The sequence below is a fragment of the Passer domesticus genome, chromosome 23, assembly GCF_036417665.1.
Source record: "Passer domesticus isolate bPasDom1 chromosome 23, bPasDom1.hap1, whole genome shotgun sequence".
NCBI classification, from domain to species: domain Eukaryota; kingdom Metazoa; phylum Chordata; class Aves; order Passeriformes; family Passeridae; genus Passer; species Passer domesticus.
The window spans coordinates 4711817-4732693 of NC_087496.1; the positions used below are offsets into that span (position 1 = coordinate 4711817).

The window sequence follows — 20877 nt, forward strand, 5'->3', positions numbered from 1 at the left end:
ATATTCTAGGTGGAATTGATTGGTGTTTTAGTTAAAACACCATCACCACTGGCTAATTAAGAAACCACCCTTTGGTAAACAAATCTCCATAACACATTCCACATGTGCACAACACCAACCATAATCAGCAAGTGAAGGTAAGAATTGTTCCTCATTCTTTCCTCTGGTGTTCTCACAGCCTTTCCCAGAATGATTCCTGAGAAAGTTGTGCTCCTCTCTGTGGCCACAGAGCTGCAAGGCTGGTGAGGGGCTTGGAACACAAGCCCTGTGAGGAACGTTTGAAGGAGCTGGGGTTGTTTAGCCTGGGGAAGGGGAGGCTCAGAGGTGACCCCATTGCTCTCTACAATTCCTGAAGGGATGTTCTAGACAGGTGGGGTTGGTCTCTTCCACCAGCAGCACTGACAGAACCAGAGGACACAGTCTCAGCTACGTCAGGGAAGGCATAGGTTGGATATTAAGAAAAAAAAATTTAAGTGAAAGAATAATAAAGCACTGGAATGCTCTTCCCAGGGAGGTGGTGGAATCAGCATCTCTGGATGTGTTTAAAAAAAGGCTGGACATGGCACTTGGTGCTATGGTCTGGTTGAGGTGTGAGGGCATGGGTTGGACTCGATGATCTTAGAGCTCCCTCCCAACCCCGTTATTCTGTGATTCTGTGAAATGAAACTTCAGCAGAGGGGTGATTTGTTGGGGTGAGAGGAGCTCCAGGGGTTTACCTCGTGGTTGACGAAGCGAATGTCGCGGGAGAAGACGGCGGCCACCCAGTCACAGCCCAGCTTGACATCGATGCTCTGCGCCAGCTTCTCCAGCGTGGGCAGGTGGCTGCTCTGGAAGTGATAGGCCAGGGTCACGTGGAGCTGCTTCTTGTGGGGCTCCACGTGGACATCTGCAATGGGGAGAGGAGGGCTGAAAACCCCTTCGTGCCAGGTTGGTGACCGTGGCCTCCAACAGAGCTGCACTTGCAAAGCTCAAGTAGCTCAAGAGACAAGCTGGAGTTCACCTGGAATCAATCTGGGAGTGTGAGGTTGTTGCTGCTGCATTAGGGACAGCTGAATAAAGCAAGACAGACTCCAAAGTCTTCTCAGAAGGCAACAGCAAAGTAAATTGACATCACATTTTTTTATAAATTGTTCTGAGAAAGCTGGATCTGGTGGGTTCTCAATCAATACCCCTCACCTCATTGCTAATTAGGAACAACACCCTTGTTGTAAACATCTTGCAAGTAAACAAGTACAAAACATCAGCTGCAAAGGTTAAACATTATTTTAATTCTTTCTCTGAGCTTTCTCAAAGCTCCCCCAGAGCAATGCCTGGGAAAGTTTATCTGACTTCCTCTCTGACCAGACTGCCAGCATCCACAGGAGGTTTCTAATATTGAAAATATCAGAGATTTGGGGTCTGATTCAGCCAGGGTGCCAGACAAGGCATCCCTGCAAACTGCCAAACAGCAGGGGGTGTGACAATCCTTACTGCAGCTCTGGACATGCAGGATCTCCTGCCAAAAGAAAAACGACATTTTTCCAGGTAGGAAAATCCAGGAGGCCTTTATGAGCAGCTGAGGATCTTTCCAAAATAAGCAGGTTAAAAGCATGATTTTTACTCTCCCTCTATCATTCTCTCTGCTGCACCAAATGACAAATCCATGGAATTTGCAGGTTTGTGCAAGTTGATTAAATCTTTTCCCTGGACATTAGCTGGATTATCAGTTTAGTCACTGAGGGTGAGGTATTCCCAAATTGTGGAAACATAATAATGATTCAGAATGATCCTGCAGAAAAAAAGAATCTGCATCAGGAGATGATTCCAGGTGAAAATATGTGAAATATTTGGGCTCTTCCGGTAGATGTGGAAATCACAGGACACATTGTTTGCACGTAATTTATTCATGCTTATTCAACCAAAAATTGCAATTAGATTTGACTGATTATTCAGTCACAATTGCAGCTATTCAGAGACTTGGCTCCAAGTGCCAGCCAGGGGTAGCTCTGCAAGCTCATCCATCTTTTTTCTGTTGTTGTTTTTCATCAGCAACAAAAATATGCTCAAGATCTTTGAAAAAAACCCCAGAGACTTTAATGTGATAACCTGACCAAGCTGTGGCTGCAATGCAGCAACTGCCTTCCCTTAAAAAACCCCAATTTGGCCTGAATTGGAGCAGTCTCAGGGCAGAAGATTGTTGGAAGCCACAACTGCTTCTTTATTCTGGGTCAGTGGGGTTTTTTTGGATAAAAATCACATTTTTGGCTGTGCTGGAGGGAAACATAGATCCCACTCTCACTGGCTGCACTGTCCTTGGACCCACCCAATATCTGCCTTCCAAAATCTTATTTTAAAAGATAAAATTCCCTCCTTCTTCTAAAGGGAAGGGAAGTTCTAGGTCGGGTGAAAGCAACACATTCCAGAGGTTCTGGATCATGGAGCACCTGTGAGCGCTGAGGTTGGAAAGAACACTTGGGGTCTTCTCCCAGAGCCCTCTTCACACCTCAAAAACACAGTGAAAAAACAGCCACGGCCTTGAAATGGCCGGGGAAAGTTCTGTGGTGGTGGCTGGAGGCGGCGAGCGGGCAGGAAACAGCTCAGAGCAGCTCTGTGAAAGGGTAAAGAACCACCAAATGTCAGCTTCCCTTCCAGAAACAGCTCAAAACTCAGGGTGAGAGGTCTCCCAGCTGAAAAGCCAAAGCACCCGCTGGGGTGTTTGAGTTTTCACTTAAAAATCAGGGATTTGCTTTTGAGCTTTGCTTCTTGGTGGCATCAGAGCTTTGGGGCTCTGAAAAGGTGCAAACCCTGAGCTTTGGCAGCTGCTTTGCTCCTGCATGGCATCAAAGTTTTGGTTTTTCTGACAATGCCCAGGCTGAGCTGCTTCATGACTTCAAAGTTTTGGTTTTTCTGACAATGCCCAGGCTGAGCTGCTTCATGACACCAAAGTTTTGGTTTTCTAATGCCCTTCATGGTTTCAAAGTTTTAGTTTTTCTGACACTGCCCAGGCTGGGCTCTCATGGCACCCAAACTTTGTTTTAATGACAATGCCCAGACTGAGCTCCTTCATGACACCAAAGTTTTGGTTTTCTATCAATGCCCTTCATGGCTTCAAAGTTTTGGTTTTTCCAACAATGTCCAAACTGGGCTCTCATGGCATCCAAGCTTTGGTAATTCTGACAATGCCCAAACCTGGTTCTCATGGCATCAATGTTTTGTTTTTCTGACAATGCCCAGGCTGAGCTCCTTCATGACTTCAAAGTTTTGGTTTTCTATCAATGCCCTTCACGTTTTCAAAGTTTTGGTTCTTCTGACAATGCCCAAACTGGGCTCTCATGACATCCAAGCTTTGGTTTTCTATCAGTGCCCAGACTGAGCTCTCTTAAAATCCAAATTTTTGTTTTCTGACAATGCCCAGGCTGAGCTCCTTCATGACACCAAAGTTTTGGTAATTCTGACAATGTCCAAACCTGGCTCTCATGGCATCAAAGTTTTGGTTTTTCTGACAATGCCCAGGCTGAGCTCCTTCATGACACCAAAGTTTTGGTTTTCTATCAATGCCCTTCATGGCTTCAAAGTTTTGGTTTTTCTGACAATGCCCATGCTGGGCTCCTTCATGACTTCAAAGTTTTGGCTTTCTGACTCTCCAGGCTGGGGTCTCACGGCATCCAAGCTTTGTTTTTCTGACAATGCCCAAGCAGTCACTCACCTGCTTTGGAAGCTGCCTCTGCAGCGAAGTCTGCAGCGAACTTCTTGAGCACCTCAGCACTTTCCTCCTTGACGAAGAGCCCGATGAAGTTGGAGGAGGTGTAGAGCTCCAGGGGCAGCGGGGCAGGGAATTTGCATTTCCAGCGCATCACCGTGGCCTGCAGGGCTTCCGTGAGAGCGTCCACCTTGCTGTCCTCACACTGCCAAGGAAGCAGGACAGGCACGGCTCAGCAAAGGAGAGGGTGTGGGTGGGTGTCAGTGGCCTACCTTTCCCCTCATGCAGTGAGAAAAAGCACAGGGGCATGGAAAAAAAAAATAAATCTATGTTTAGAAATCCTCGGCCCCTCCCTTGTCCTCAAAGCAGGATCAGCTATCCCCAAGTAACCTCCCCAAGCTCCCCCCACCATTCTCATGCTGAGGATCACTGGAGAGGATGAGAATTCAGTCTTCTGCTGCTGCTCTTCCCTGAAAACAACAGCTTAAAAAAAAACAATTACCTCCTCCAGCAGCCCAGGCACTGACAAAATCCCCCCAGCTCCTCCCTAAGCCAGGATGAAGTCTCCAGGCCGAGCCTGGCAAGGAATGGCTACAGCAGAGAGGGGAGAGGAGCTGTGCTTTACCATGAAGAACTGGCAGAGGGTGATGTGGGGGAAGATGTTGTGGGCTTTGTTCTTGCCACAGATCTGCTTCGACTGCTGCCAGAACTCGGAGAGCTTCTGCGCCAGGGGCCCGGTGGGCCGCAGGTACAGCACGTACTCCCGGGGCAGCGTGTCATCCAGGAACGGGTCACCCACGTGGGAGAAGAGCCTGGCGGGCACAAACAGCTCTTAAATCGAGACAGAGTCGCGGATTTTCTCCCCCCAGCTAAACCAGCTCCCCCTGTGCTGCCGCTCGTTGTCCCTGCATGGGGAAATGCAGCTCTGGCGGGGCAGGCAGAGCTGCTCTGCCTCACTTGCAGCCCATTTGCACTGCTCAGTAACACAGAAAATTGGGGTTCACTTTCAGGCTGGTGCTCTGGAGATCTAAGCCGGGTCACTGCTTCTGCCTTTTCTGCCTTTCAGAGTGCAGAACACAGGGAGGAGAGCACCAGGAATCGCTCCATGTCTCTGAGCAGGCAGCTCCCAGCTGCAGAGTGAGGGGGGTTCCTTCTCTCACCTGTTCCCCTTCCCACCTGCTTGGGAATTCATTCCCCCCAGTGCTTCCAGTTCAGGGCAGCCAAAGGGGTTTAACAGACCCCACTCTCCCTGCAGGGCCCTGCCTAATGATGGTCCCTCTGAATAAAGCTCTTATTCCCATATACTCAAGGACTTTGGCCAAAACCCTGGGGACTCAAATGTGACAGGCAATTACAGAAGCTGCCTCGACCCTCTGCTGACTCAGTTACCTCTGCTTAGTCATTAAAAAAAAAGAACATTATTATAACACATTTGCTGCAGATCACAAACCCTCTCAGACCAGGCTCATTTCCAGCACTTAAACAGCACCTCACTAACTCTGCAGGTGCTGTTCAGACAACAGCCCTGTTTAAACATGCCACATTCTAATGGCTGAAACCCTAAATCCACCCTTTCTGCTACTTTTTAACATTTATTACTTCATACCAACCAGTCGCATGCTGCTTGAACACTCCTTCCACCTGTCGATGCCAGCGCTTTTTGTCTGCAGAGAGAGCAAAAGAAAAAGAGAATTTCAGTGCTGCTGAAATTTGGGGTCTATTGCTGTGTGTTTGGGCCCTCATGGGACGCCCTTTCCAATTCTCCAATGCTTTTTGTTTGGATGTGCCACCTGTCAAATCCTCATAAAAGGTCTGAAGGGCAAAGTCATGCAGCCAGCACAAAACATGAATTATGGAGCTCTGGGTTTTCCCACTTTTTCTGGACAGAGAAACACCAGCATTCAATGGTCTCTTTGCTAGCAATTTCAGCATGAAACCCCAAAGATTTGGGTCTGAAAGAGCAGGAGTTGCAATGAGGAGAAGAAAAATTCAACAGCCACGAGAGGGCACAAACAGAGATTTTCCTGCTTAGAAAAGTTCCCTTTAGTCCTTGCTGTACTCAAAGAGCTCTTCTGCTTCTTTCCCCTCAGGATATCTCCGAATCCCTTTTCCCTCCAGCTGGGAACACCCAGCTCTGCTGTTCAGCAAGTTTTCTGAGCAGAAGTAACAGATTTAAACGTGGAATTGTGTTTTCCAAGTGCTCGACACCAGCACGGGAAAGCAGCTGTGGATCAGCTCAGCCCCGTGGCACCAGGGACAGCCAAAGGGAGGGATTCACCCAGAACCCAGATGGAGCAAGAATTATGAGTGAAGAAGGCAGAAAATGACAGAAATTTTAGGGTCATGAGGCAGAGACAGGCGCTCAGCTGGGGAGGGTGCAGAATTCCACATGAATTGGTGATTTCCTAAAGGGAAAGGGGGCAGATCCAGGCTCCAGCCCGTGGGTCTGGGGTCAGGGACCCTCCAGAGCTTGTGACCATGCTTGTGTCACCCTTCTGCCTGCATTTCCAAATGCTCTGACACCCCCAGAGGACATCCTGAGCGTCACCCCCAGCCCCAGCCATGTGCTGTTGACTCAGCTGTGCTTCAGCCTCCCCACCCCTTGAACACACACATTTTGGTTCGTTTGGAGGGTAAGAGGAAGGCAGAAAGATAATGCTGATAATGATAAAAAACAAAAAAGAGAAAAAAAACTAAAGAGCTGTGTTGCAAATGCGTGGTGATGAACATACTTCCTCCCCAAGCTGTTTTGCTGTCCTCATCTGCCAGCATTCCCTGGAGATCAGCAGTGCTGCCCTCTGGGGGGATGGATTTGGTGGATTTGGGGTGGTGAACGCTGTGGGTTGGGGTTCCTGCCCTTGCTCTGCTCTGGAAAGTGCTCTGTGCAAAGCAGAAAGTGCTTTGCTTTGGAAAGCAGCTCAGGCAAAGGAGCCGAAAAATAGGGGGGAACCTCTCTAAAAGATAAGAGGGATCTCTAAAAGATAAGGGGCACTTCTCTAAAAAATAAGGGGGAACCTCTCTAAAAGATAAGGGGGCACTTCTCTAAAAGATGGGGGGGCTCTCTAAAAGATAAGGGGGAACTCTAAAATATAGGGGGGACCTCTCTAAAAGAGAGGGGTACCTCTCAAAAAAACAGGGGGGATCTCTCTAAAAGATAGGGAGGACCTCTCTAATAGATAAGGGGCACTTCTCTAAAAGACAGGGGACACATCTCTACATTATAAGGGGATCTCTCTAAAGGATAAGGGGCACCTCTCTAAAGGACGGGGGGGATCTCTCTAAAAGACAAGGAGGATCTCTGTAAAGGATAAGGAAGATCTCTCTAAAAGATAAGGAGGATCTCTGTAAAGGATAAGGAAGATCTCTCTAAAAGATAAGGAGGATCTCTGTAAAGGATAAAGGGCACCTCTCTAAAGGATGAGGGGCAGCTCTCTGGGAGCAGTGCCTGGGGATTCTTCCTGCCCTGCCTCCATCATTTGTTGTGCTGCCCTTGCTCAGCTTCCCTCCCCTCCTGCCGGGGTTGTTTCTGCTCTTCACAAGAGAGATGTGACTCTGCAGAACTCTCCCCTGAAGTCTGGCAGTGAAGTCTGGCAGCTCTGCCTCTGGAATGAGCAGTTTCTCCAGGATTTCCTCTGCCCAGAGCTCTGGAGGAGCTGTGCACAGTCCAGGTTCTCCCACTCCACCTCAGGGACTCTTTTCCTTCATGACCTGATGATTCCTTGGAACAAACCCCACAGAGGAGCTCTGCTGGAATTAACTGCAGCTCCTGCAGAGCTGGGGACCCCGAAGGGAGGCAGAGAACACGAGGCTGGAGCCACACCTTTGTTCACCTGGGATTTCAGAGCTGCCTCCATCATCCACAGGGACAACCAACCCCCCTGTCAATTTAATTTTCAGTGTGAGGAGGAAATGCTGCATAAAGCAAACAAAGCCGGAGGATATTTTTATCCCAGGACCTGCAAATGAGAGATTTATTCTTCTTTTTTTTTTTTTTATTTTAGTGAAAGGAATGGGGCTGATGACTGATAAGTCTCTGCTTCCCTCCCAAAATCCCACCCTGGTCAAAACCTGGAGAGGACCCATCCTCCAGCTCCCAGGCCAAAATCAGCTTTTTAGAAGTTGAGTACTCAAAACTGGTCCCAACCATGCAAAAGTGGCCTGATTTTCACAATTGCTGAGTGCAGTGGGAGCTGGAAAACACATCCTGCTCCTGAGAAAATCAGGTCACTTAATTAGGTGACAAATTATGGCTTAGGTGCTCACATTTCCTCACGCTGGGTAGCAAGTGTTGGCTGGAGCATTGTAGAAAAAAACAACAGTGACTCAGATGAACCAGAAAAGAGGAAAAAGGAAGAAAATGACTTATTTTTCAGAATTTACTGGATGGTATCACTGAGTAACCATTTCTGGTGATGCAAAATGGGTTGAGAAGCTTTGTGCAGCACTGCTGGTCCCCTGGGGCACCCAGCTCCTCCATCTCTTGCCTTCTGAGATGAAGTGCAGGGAAATCATTTAAAAGCACCCAGCAACATGGAATAATCATTTTGAACAGACAGCAAGGCACAGGTTCTGTGCAACTGCAGCTCTGGAGAGTCTGGGGAAGGGGAAAGAAAATCCTTACAGCAACGACTTCCAAATGCACAGCAGGTATTTTATTCACCAGGAAGAATTAATTGGGTTTGATTATTCCACCTCAAAGCCCTGCCCGTGACACTCCTCAATGTCAAGGCCCAAGGAAAACCTTTCCCCACTCAACCCCTGGTTAAACAGGGTGAAATATTGCCAGGAAGCATCCCAGCTAAACAGCTGGCCCCAAAACATTGCAGCAGAATTGGAGCTGCTGCCCTGGCCCCCACACTGATGTGGAAATGGTGCCCATTTTAACCCCACTTTGAGGCAGGGCACAGAGCTCTGAGCACTTCTCTCCTTACCGCTGGGGGATTCTTGGCTTCCTGTCACTTCTGGCTGGGAAAAAAACAACAAAAAAGGGGAATGTCAATGGAGCTCGGGAAAATATATCAATAAACATAAAATATAATGGCCAAATCCCATTTGCTTCAGAGGAAATGACTGTAATGGGGAATGAGGCATTGACCATAACGAGAACCACACAAAAATCCTCCCGCTGCTGAGAGCTCAGCCTTCTGCTTCTAGTCCAGCTTAAAAAGTGCTGAGCTTTATCCAAGCCCAGCTTAAAAAAGGAGGGTGAACAGACAGTGGGGAAACTACTCCAAACAGCAAGAGCAAGGCATGGGGGGAATATTCTGAGATAAAATATAATGTAGGTAAAAATAGATCACTAAAAAAGTGTGCAAACTTCAGGAGCTTGGTGCCCCAGCAGGGATTTCCATTGGCTCTTCTTTGATTTCACTAATTGTGCCATCAGCAGAGCTCTGTCTGCGAGAGGGACCCGGTTTTATTTGGAATTTCTGCTCTCAGAGGCTGCAGAAAAGTCCAGCAGCAGCCTCTGCCTCAGCTCCACAGGCACTGAGGGATTTGGGATTGAGCCCTGCAGGGATGGAGGAATGAGAGAAAATGACAAACTCTGCCCTTTCCTCCCACCCCTCAAGCCCCACAAACTCCTTCCCCCTGAGCAAAACCCCTCTGAGGGATGAATTCATCACTGAGTCTTTGGCCTATCAGATATTTCGCTGTGTAAATAAAGATTTTTAAAATAATATGATGGAAATACTTCTCTTTCCTCATCAGGTCCCACTCACAGGCCTGCCTGAGAGGGTGAAATAGGAATTACAGCCCATAATTTATGCCAAATGAGTCTGAAAGAAGGATGCTGTCAAACAGAGCGTTTTTCCTCAGGAATACAAAATAAGCACCTTGGGTTTTGCTTGTTTGTGCCTATAAAACATATTTATATAAACATATATTCAGCTAGCTCTATGTATCTATTTAAAGCTTGGCTTCTTGCATCTCTGTTGGTTTCTGGTAAAAGAATAGAAAGCAAAATGTTGGCTGGCTCTGGGAATGGGAAAAAATAGGAATTTTCTGGCTGCAGCTGCTGTTTGGAGCAGATCTGTCAGTGCAGGTGCAGGTCAGGAGCCCAATATTTAAATTTATTTAAAATATTTAAATTTCTCCTTGCCTTATGTGTCAAAGTCGTGGGTGGGAGGTCCTGAATTCAAACTCTGCTCTATAACCCACAGTAAAGCTGTCAAAAATTCTCCACAAACAGGAAAATGCCCAGTAATTTTTGTGTGTTTTTTTCCAACTTGCCCATCAAGTGACCTTTACAGATTCCTGAATTTTTGCAGTTTTCATTAATTGTTTATTAACAGTCCAACAAGGGGAATGAGTCTGTTTTAGACTTTCACTAAACAACTGCACACTCAGGAACAGCTTTGCAAGGAAAATTTCTGTGCATTTAATGACTTGTTTATGTGAAATAGAAAAAAACCACCCAAATTCCTGGGTGCCATGAATTTCTTAATTATCCTGCAGACAGAAATGGCCACAGTGAGGTGTTCCTCCTAAATGTGCTGTGCTCCTCTGAATCCTCACCGTGCACAACTCACTCAGCCACCCCCAAAAAAATCATCTGATGCTGCCTCTGTTCTTATTTGGGTGACCTTGCTGCTATAAATAGGGCCAGGACAGGAAGATATCACCAGGGATCCAGTTCCTGTTTAGGGCAGGGGGTTGGGGATGTTCCCTTTCTGCATCTGTGAAGGAAAAAACAACAAAACCCCCGTGGTGCTTTTGTGAGGAGAATGACTCTGATATGAGAGCGTGGCAGGGTAATTAATTTCTCTCCCTCCACTGAGTTTTAAGCAAAAGAGAATCTAATAAGTGCATAAAGTCTGTGATTTCCATTCATCTTCAAAACCCAGCCAATTCACAGTTTAACGTTCCCAGGAAGCCTGATCACCTTCAAAAAGTTAAAACTCGCCAAAAGACAAATTTCACTTGCAAAAGATTGCACTTAAAACTTCAGTGGCCCCTTAAATTCTCTGTTTTCCTGCCTGATGGCAGAGAGAAATCCCTGCTCACGTGGAATTCAGAGTTTAACTGCAGCCACGTCCCCTCCTGGAGCACCAGCTGCTTTTACACCCCAAGATCCCCTTTGGGAACGTGCTGTTCCCAACCCCTGAGGTCAGCAGGGGCCAGCAGCAGATCCCAGCTGTGGAAAACACCCAGGTCCTGCCTGGAATGCAGCAACTTCCAGAGGGGAAGCTCCTGGGAACGTGGGGACCGCATCCTGCAGCTCAGGGTTTATGGAAGGTGCCTGCTGGGGATGGAAATTCCCTTCCTCCCTCTTCCCAAGGGCTGCCTGCTTATCCCCAGCTCTGGAATACTGAGCTCTGCTAGCAGGGAGGAGAGGGAAAGGGGAAATGGAGATGATAATTTGTGTTTGTAGTCTCCACAGTTTCAAGTGTTCCTTTTTTTTTTTTTGTTCAGAGGACAAGCAAACTGCAGCCTGGCCACAGCAGGAGGATGAAATGATGATTTTTTGTGCGCAAAGAATGAGGGCCTGGGCACGTGTCTCTTGCTTTTTGGAGTTATGTAAGATTTTGAAGGCGGATTTCTCTCCCCACATGTGCACCAAGTCATTCCCTAATCCCCTGCTCAGCCAGCTTGTTAAAGCACGAGCAGAGGGAAGTACAGGCTTGTAAGAAGTGGCCGGGATAAGGGCAGGAATGTAGCAGCCATTCACCATTTTCAAAGAGGGACAGGGTTTAGAGAGGAAGCAGGATATTCCCTTCCTCAGAACAACAACAGTGCAGCTTTTTCTGAGGCGTGGGCTTGGCTGTCCAGCTCCTGCCAGCCACGCCACGTCCCTGCAGGATGGAGGAGGAACAAGGCTCAGGCTTTTGGGCTGATTTGAATCGGTCACACCCCATCAAAATTCCTCTGTCCTTTCATTCTCCTCTTCAGCTGCAAGGCCCTGTCCTTAGGTTTGCTTATGATCCTGATATTGGTTTTCTTTTTAATTTCTGCTTTGGATGATATTTGCTGTCTGGCTTCCTGGTTCACTTCCTTTAGCTTCTCTCCCCATGTGCTAATCTAAAAGCGCTGCCCAGACAAGCTCTGAAAATAGCAGGAGGCCTGGAGCTGGGAATTTGAGAAAATGATGTCTCACCCTTCCCTAATAAACCCACAAAAACTGGCAGCACCTCAGCAGACTCAAACCTGTGACTGCAGGGCAGTGGGGGCTCGGCGAAGGAAGGTGAGAAATAACTGCTGCTAAAGCTTCTGCAGAATTGTGACCACGGGGAAAGCAACCAAATAAATCCACACACAACTGGAGCTCATTCAGCAGGGCCTCGTCCCCTTCAAAACCTGATTTTAACAGCAGCCAGAGCTGACCACGAGCTCAGCACTCACAGCGAGCAGCTTTCATCTCAAAGCCATTAATCCATTTTTAGCTAACCAGGAAGACAATGTCCTTGCAAGGAGCCAAGCTGGAGGTTTAAGGATGCTCCAAGGCACCATCTGGAGGCTCGGTGATAGCCAGGAAAGGAAGCAGTTGTCAGCTGACAGGGAAGAAATGAAGTCCCACATTTGAGGCAGAGACGGCGCTTTCTTCTCCCTAATTGCTCCTCTCCCTATCCAGGAATGAGATTTGCCACAGCTCTGCTTTTTATTTTCCTTTTTGCCACGGCCTCTTTCTCCCACCAGGAGCGGGTTTGGGCCGGTGGAGCTGCTGGGGGAATGGGAACAGGGCCAGGTGGCTGCTGCAATGTCACCAGTGTCCCACTGCCACCTCCTGCCTGTCCATCTGTCCCAGCCCTTCTGCACTGTCCCCAGTGCCCTGCTGCCCCACACACCCCAAAATTCAGGGATGGGGAACAGCTCCCTGTGCTCCCTTTGTGCCCCCACTCCTCCAGCAGCCCCACTTTACTCCTTTATACACTGAATTTTTTAGTAGATCTTTAGGAAGAAAAGGAAAAAAAAAAAAAGGCAAAGCCACAAGTAGCACTTTAAAGTGCCAGTGTTAACATTTTCCAGCTTCTTGGGGTTTCAAAACAGGAAGTTTGGGGGCGGTGCAGTTGCACAATTTGCCAGAAAGCTGCTGTTCTGTGAAGCTGGTGACACGGGGCTGTACCAGGAACCCGAGCCCTGGCGGCCACCAAGGATGTGACCTTCTGGGACTGATTCCCAGCAGGTTCTGACGGGCTGCTCCAGCCTGGAGGAGCCCTGTGTGGAGCTGCAGCGCAGAGCTGCTCTGTCCTGCACAAAGCTGTGCTCAGGGGAGCTTTACCCAGGCTGGGAGAGGAAGTGAGCAGAGATAACGCAGCCCAAAGCCCAGAGCAGAGCACTGAGCTCTGCTGGATCTCATGGGAAACCTGGGGTGTAAAATCCCCCCCAGGTGAGCCCCCAGGTCTGTGTGTGCTGCACGCCCTCGCAGGGCTGGTGGGAGAGCTGCTCTGAACTTGCTCTGCTTCAGATTTGGATCGAGGTGCAAACAACAGGTTTTGGTCAAAACCTTGCCAGCTTGGGTCCTGCACAACCAAATCATGGAATCCTGGGGTGGTTTGGGTTGGAGGGGCCTTGGAGATCTTCTGGTTCCACCAGGGACACCCTCCCCTGTCCCAGGGTGCTCCAGCCTGGCCTTGGACACTTCCAGGGATCCAGGGGCAGCCCCAGCTTCTGGAAAGCTCTTCCAGAGCCTCACCACCCTCATGGGGAAGAAGTTAATCCATAAATCCATTCACTCTTTCACTCCCTCTCTCTCCAGTGAAGAAGGGAATATCCTGTGCTTGCCAAAAATGGGTGAGCTCAGCTCCCACCCCAACATCTGCACCCAGCCGAATTTGATGTTCTTTGCCCTGATAATTTTTTTTTTGGTTCATTCTGAGCCCTCATTTTCCCCTCAAGTGCTGCTTTTCCCTCTCTGGGGGCAGTGCTGGGGGCTCTCAGAGGTTCTGCGTGCCTGTGGGCTCACAGCTCTGCTGAAAAGGCAAAGCCAGAGAGGCAAAATGGGAAGTGGACGCCTGGCATGAAGCTAAGCCTGCTCTCACCCCTAAAATAGACTCAGGCAAAGCAGCAAGAAGGAAGTCTAAGAAATTAAGGAAGGTGGAAGGAAGAAGAAGGGTGGGGTGCTGAAATAGTTGGGTCAAAGGCAAAAAGAGAGACTCAAAATAGCCTCCTGCTCTAGACAGCTCTGTTCAGGAAATTTGGGAAGCCTGGTTGTTTTCAGTAACACACAAAATTCACACTATTCCAAATCAGTATTCCCCACTTTTTTTTGGTCCTCTAGTGAAGACCAATATTCATTATGCCAATATTAATTGTCAGTATTAATTATGTCAATATTAATTATGTCAATATTCATCGTGCCAATATTCATTAAGTCAATATTCATCATGTCAATATCAATTATATAAATATTTATTACGTCAAGATCTGGCCAAAGAAGCCCAAAATGCTGTAAGAAAAGGGGAAAAAGGGGTTAATGCAGCAGATCATGAGGGACATTTGCCACTGACTGAAACACCCCCAGAACAGAACTGGGGCTGGGAGTCCCCATGTGGGGGTGAGAAAACACACACAGGGCTCAGGCTCTTGCCTCAGAGATTCTGAAGTGTGTGGTTACAGCACTGAGCTACAGCTAAAGTCAAAGTTTCCACCAGGGGAAAGAGAAAACAAATGAGGCAGCAAGCTCTGCTCTGAATTTGTTTGGGGAGCTGGATTTGGTCTCCTTCAGGTCACTCTGGAGTCCTCAGGCGATAAAAAAGCTGTAAAAATGTACAATTATTTTGCTGTTGTAATCATAAGTTGTAAACTCATGGCCAGACTTTAATACCAGAATAAATATTAAAAATGACCCTGCAGTGTCTGGCTCAGTAATCTGGATTTTTTGTTACATGAGATCTAACCAAGGGGCTCCAAAAAGTTTCAATCCTCACTTGGGAAGGGTTAAAAAAACTCCACATTAAAAATAAATACGTTTGAAGCCTAAAAGGGAACAGGAAATGAAAAATTGTGATAAAGTGAGAAACAATGAGATAAAGAAGGATCTAAGAATTTAATGAGAAAACTTCACCACAGACTTGGAAGATTTCCTTGCGTGCTTTCCTGATTTTGTCCTGGCCTGTCAGCTCTAAGTGTAGAGCCTTTTAATTCCTGTATCTGATCCTGCAGGATCTGTCAGCGAATTACAAAAAAAAAAGCAATAGGAAGACTTTAATGAGACCTGGATTTAGTAATTATCCCTACACCAAAGAGTACTTATGCATCTCTTTAACTCCAAGCATGTACTTACAGACTCCAGCCCTGCTCTTATGCAAAGCAGGTGCTGCCAGGTTATTAAAAACCATCAAGGCTTTGGGGCTCTTCTCCCTTCCAGCACAATTTCCAAGGATTTTAAACCAAGTGTTTGCTGTGATAAAAGGAACTTTGTTCAGCTCCCTGAAAACCTGGGGATTTGGGGCTGGCAGGAACCCAGGGGTGTGGTTTTTGCTGGGGTGTTTGCTCACAGAAATCCCCTGGAGCAGCAAAGGTCTGGCAAAGCCCTCAGCCCAGCACATCCCCTGCATCCCCCTCCTCCTTCACCCTCCCACCACCTTTAATTACACCCTGCCCCATCCAGCAGCTGGCACAAGGAATTGGTCACTCCGGGGCTTAATTCTCTTTTTTTTTTTTTGGAAAAACATCACCTTCTCGTGCCCCCAAATGTCTGTTTAACACTAAAATGGTTCTGCAGCTGTGTCAGAGACCTCAGCAGGTCACAGCCATGGTGTGGACCACAAAAGACCAGCTCAGCAGGGCTCTCCTCCATCACTCCAGCCTCTGCTGAGCCACCTGGGCAAACACAAGCAGTGGTAAGTCTTCAAAAGTGCCCAGCACATCTGAGCCCAGGGGATGGGAACTCCCAGGGCTCGAGCCCTGCTGAAATCCTGCCAGATTCACAGCACTGATCAGAAGGGTGTTCAGCTCCAGCTCTGTGCTTTTGTGTCCAGAATTAAATGATGTGGGTACTATAGTCTAACGAAATCTCCTTTTTCCCCTCCTCTCATCACGGTCATTTTAATTTTTGACACCTAAGAGGTGTCAGATGGGGTGGGAATAGATAAGGACAGAGCCATCATTTCTTTTTCCTGAGAAAAACCTGGGTGTGAGCTCAGAGACACATCCTGGCCTGTCCTTGGCCAAAACTTCCAGGGGTGTCTGTGAGTGCTTGGGTACCCAAACAGTGGCAGATTTGGGGCTTCCCTTTGCCCACGAGCACTCCCAGCTGAGCTGTGCTGCCTGAGCATGAAGTGGCTTTTCCCATGTTTTGTTTTCCTCCTTTCCCACAGCTCACACCTCATCCCAGCACCGGGGACACATTTCCTGCCACTGCCAGGGCTGTGTGGGATGGATGCTCGCCTCGGAGCCCTCGTTATGCAGGCTGAGCTCTGCAGGCAGGTACTGGCAGACAGACAGACAGACAGACAGGCAGACACACCCCCCACCACGAGCAGCACCTCATTTCCAGAGCTCAGCTCTCCCCCGCACCTCGGCGAGCGCTGCTGTGGGGGTGTGCTGCTAAAATTATTCATGGGGGAAAAAAAAAATAAAACCACCCAAAAAAACCCCTTTTACAACTGAGAGCTGAGCCCCATCTTCTCTGGGTTCTCGTGTGTGGCTGATATCTAGAAAGCAGCCTGAGAAGTGCAGCTTTTCTTTCCTAAACACACAAGGAGCCTCTTTTTCCATCTGTTGCAGCCTCTCTTCCCATCCTGCTGTGGAGGCAGCCTGCCCTGGGAGGGAGTCACTGATCCAGGGACAATTCCAGGCACTGGCACTCACAGCAGCATCAGGAAGGAGGAGAACACCTGGCAGTGTTGCTACTTCAAAATAATATCCGTGCTTCCAGCAAGACCCCTCCCTCCACTGTCAGAGTGGGCTCCTGGGAGCTGGAACAAGAAAAATGGATAAATAAAATGAGTGGCAGGTGCTTACAAAGGCTGGTTGCAAAGCTCTCTTGGTTTTTAAAGAATAGTTTGCTCTGCAGGCTCCTGTGGTCATGGTGAAGGAGCTAGACTCGTGTGAGCTTCCCTTTTGGTAAATATTTTAAGAGCTGCCTCGTGAAAAACAGGCAAGAAAGGAGAATCTATCAGTTGAGAGGAATTCTTTGCAGTAAATTTCAGGCATGGCATGCCTGGTAAGTGGCAGAATCATGGAATCACGGAATGGTTTGGGTTGGGAAGGGCCTTAAAGATAATTTCACTGATCCCTGTCCTTGGTGCCCAGCTGGAGCAGGAATTGTTTTGTCTCCCTGCTCTGTGCAGAGCTCACCATCCCCTGATGTGAACCCAGACCCACACACTAAAGCACAGAGAATCTGAAAATAGAAAAGGTAAAACCTGAGACATCAGACACATTCTTCTTATTGAAACACACATTCTGCTCTTCTGGCTTTCCCAGGACAGCATTTCCTACAGCTGTGCTGTATCAGTGCTGCTCTGCCTTATGCACAGCCCAGCCCTGCCTCCCCTGTGGATCCACGGCAGGAGATCCACGTGTGGAGCTGCTGAGGTGCCTCTGGGCTGCAGAGAGAACAACAAGCAGGATGGGACTGCAGGGGCTGCAGCTGGGGTTGGACACTGAACTGCAATGTGCACATGGAGCAGAGCTGAGCCCAGGGAGAGACCCCGGCAGCGCTCGTGCATTTTGGGGCCATTTGGGTTCATCTTGGGTTCCTTTTGGGACCATTTTGGTCCATCTTGGGTTCCTTTTGTGACTATTTGGGTTCATTTTGGGACCATTTGGGTTCATCTTGGGTGCAGCCCTGGCTGGGCTCTTGTGCTGCCCAAGCTGCATCCATGGAGGAGATCCTTTGAATAAATCCCTGTTTCATTCTTTAGCTCTGCTCCAGGCCAGCCTTCCCAAGGCACCATGTCAGGCCCAGAAGAAGGCAGCCAGCAGTGCAGTGCCGAGCTCCAGGTGCAGCTCTGCAGGACACAGCTGCAGACACAGCAGAGAGCACAGCCCCTCCTCATCCTCCTCTCCCAGCAGCCCCCCAGGACAGCCCTGGCAGGCTCGGATCAGGAGGTTCCAGCCAAAGAGGATTGCTCTGTGAGTGTGCAGGTGCCCCTCCTGTGTGTCCCCAATCCCTGGGGCAATACAGGATTTCAGGCTGCAGCTGAAACCAGACCCTCTTTTCAGTGCAATCCTCTTTGTTGTGCAGTTTAACATTTCATGCTTCCAGCAAAGCACCTTGGCCAACAAGGTGCAAACAAATCACGTGGAGTGAGGCTGAGGTGAATTATTGGGTAAATTCTCGGGGTAGCACACAGACCTCCTCGGTGCCTTTTGGGGGTTGGGGGATTTTTCTGGCTGCTGGGCCCAGCTCTGCCTGGATCCCTGGGTGGCAATGCCTCCATCCTGCCAGGCAGGTGAACGTGCTGAGCTGCACAGAGACCACGAGGCTTTCACAGGAGCTCAGCATCAGCCTAATTTTGCTCCCAGTGGCATCGAACGAGGCAGAATTAGGCTGGAGCTGAGCTGCTGAAAGCTGTATCCTATCATCCTCTTGCTGGAGTTGCCTAAAAATAAGGAGTCCAATTAAATCTACAGCAGTACAAAGTATGAGGGAATGTATAATTAATTTAAAAAATCAAAGGCTGTCTTACAGCGCTGATCAGCATTTAGCAATGCTGCCACCAGCTCTTACTCTCTTCATTCTTCCTTTTTAATCAGTGATTATTGTTGGATCTCCTGACAGTGTGATCACATATTCTGGTGGTATTTCAACAACTGCATTCCCTGGGAGCTGCAAACATACCCACAGGAGGAGAAGGAGAGAGGGAAAAATTTATTACCCTGGCCCTGACATTTAACTGGAGCCCTGATATTGGTGAAGGATAAGAATTTGCTCACTGTGATAGTCAAGGCTTTCATTTCCAGCACAGCCCTGACAAGAAACTAAAAGCTGAGAGAAGAAATTGCATGTCCAAGGTCACCTCCCAGAGTTATCACTCTCCTTATTGCTGTTTTTCTGTATCCAGCTCTCCCAAAAACAAAAAGGATTTTTTTTAATTTGGTCTACCAGGACAGCATAAGGCAGCCAGAGGGGTTTGTCACCTCCCAGACAAGGGATCCACACTGGCACCGTGTCCCTGCAGCCGAGGGGAGCTGCAGAGGATGAGCTGCTGCACTTCTGCTGGCAGCAATCCCCAGGAGCTCTGCTGGATCCACAGGAGCTGCAGTGGCTCCATCTGGGCCCCCAGAGCAGGAGCTGCTTTTTATTTTGGGTGCCAGCTGCTCACAGTGGGACAACAGCGAGGGCGGCTTTGTGTCACCCTTCCTCGAGCCTCTTCCCTGGCTGCTGTCCAGATTCCCCCATTTTCCCTTTCTGGTGCCATTTCAGGCTGAATCCCTTCCTTTGTGGCTGGGTTATGCCCAGATTTCCCCATTTTTCCTTTTCCTGGTGCCATTTCAGGCTGAATCCCTTTCTTTTTATCTGGCTTAAGCCCAGATTTCCCCATTGTCCCTTTTCCTGGTGCCATTTCAGGCCAAATCCCTCCTGTTGTCTGGATTGTCCCCAGATTTCCACATTTTCCCCTTCTGGTGCCACTTCAGGCTGAATCCCTCCTTTTATCTGACTTATTCCCAGATTTCCCCATTCTCCCCTCTCCTGGTGCCATTTTAGGCTGAATCCCTTTCTTTTTATCCTACTTATGCCCAGATTTCCCCATTTTCCCCTTTCCTGATGCCATTTCCTGATGCTTTTGTGGCACAGTTCAAAACCCTCCTGCTCCAGCAAGGACAGACTTTTATCCCTGGAGGGAATTCTGAGGGGAAACCACTCCAGAGCCCAGCAGTGGAGGCAGGGATTGCTCACCCTGTGAGTGAACCCTGCGCTGGGGACTCTGATCAGGGATGTGTTCCAGCCCTGTCCCCATCCCAAAGGTCCCAGGGCACCTTTGCTGTGCTCTGGGTGCCTTTCCAAAGAGCTCAGATCATTCCTGGCCTGGAAAAAGAGTGAGATGCAACCCAGACCTGGATATCACCTGCTGCCACCTCAGTCTGTGTGAAATTCCTCCTCCCCTCTGCCTTTTCCCTGCCCCATCCTTTTTTTTCTTGCATGTTTAGCCCATGGATTCCCCTGGCACTGCCAATTCCTGCCACGGGTGATGTTATCCCAGGGCTCCTTCACAGAAATCACAGTGCAAGGCTCTCTAATTACTGCAGGCAGGCAGAAAATAAATAATTGTGAGAGGTAAAATATTCCCAGCCTGGTCCCTGCACTCCCCAGGGTGAGTCTGACTCACCATTTCTTGATCCTCAGCGAAATACCTTTTGTAAAAAACCAGTTTTTTTTCTGAAATAATTTTCATAACTAAAGTTATTAATAATAAGTTTTAAATAATAAGTTTTAAAAGTTAAAATAATGTTTTTTATAAGAAAAATTTTTGGATGAAAACATTTTTAGGGAAAGATCAGCTACCTCTATGTGCAAGGAAATTCAAGGGAAGGTCTGTCCCTGCTGTAGGCTGGTGTAGAGCAGCTCAAGGAGGGCAAAAAGGGATCTCAGAGCTCTCAAGGGACTTTTATTTGTGCAAACATCAGCCCTGGGCTGCGTTAGAGTTCTTCTGTCTATAAAACCTAAAAAATAAACTTTTCTTTTCAGTTTGAACCACGATTTCCTGCATTATTTAATACTCTGTTCAGTGCATTTCTGAAGGATCACCCCTCCCCATGGATTCAGGGCTCCAGGATCCAGCTCTGCTGCTGTCAGATTTAAAAATAAAGATCTCCACAAGAGTTTTTTATGTAAGGAAGAGCAATTTTTACTTCTCTGCTGCCTTTGCTGACTGGGCACTGCTATAGGCTGCTCTGAACTACGCATTTGAAGTTATTTTTGCAATGTGTTATTACCCTGAAGTTGCATCTCTCCCTTTTTGATGCATAATTTAGATTTTAGCCTCTCATAAATTACATGCCTAAGGAACTGCTGATGCTTCTGGGAAAGAGAAAAAAAAAAAAAAGACTCCAACAACAATAAAAAGACTGTACAAAGTATTCTTTGTGGAGACTGCTCGGGATATGAACACATTTATGCTTCTCTGAGTTTTCCCCTATTTTTGTCTCTGGGGTGTTGACACAAACACAGAACCTCTGTGAATCTCATGAATTATCCCATCATTTCCAGCCTGACACCCCAGCTCTGTGTGGCACCCAGACGGATGGACGGGCTGGGAAAGAAATCAAATCAATTTGCTTTTTCTAATGGAGAACTTTCCTCCTTGCAG

The 20877-nt window shown here is 48.1% G+C and overlaps 1 protein-coding gene across 2 annotated transcripts in view; it reads right to left on the minus strand.

Moving 5' to 3' along the window:
* UBASH3B (ubiquitin associated and SH3 domain containing B) overlaps positions 1 to 20877 on the minus strand; it is a 68289-nt gene that overhangs the window by 18413 nt on the left and 28999 nt on the right. Inside the window, exons 2-5 of one of the 2 annotated variants that reach the window (XM_064397589.1) lie at positions 5290 to 5343; positions 4305 to 4491; positions 3686 to 3884; positions 717 to 886 (exon numbers count right to left, since the gene is read on the minus strand). In XM_064397589.1, coding sequence (XP_064253659.1) covers positions 717 to 886; positions 3686 to 3884; positions 4305 to 4491; positions 5290 to 5343 — 610 coding nt within the window. Of the gene's footprint in view, positions 1 to 716; positions 887 to 3685; positions 3885 to 4304; positions 4492 to 5285; positions 5344 to 20877 lie in introns of both variants that reach the window. The other variant, XM_064397590.1, reaches the window with a different exon arrangement.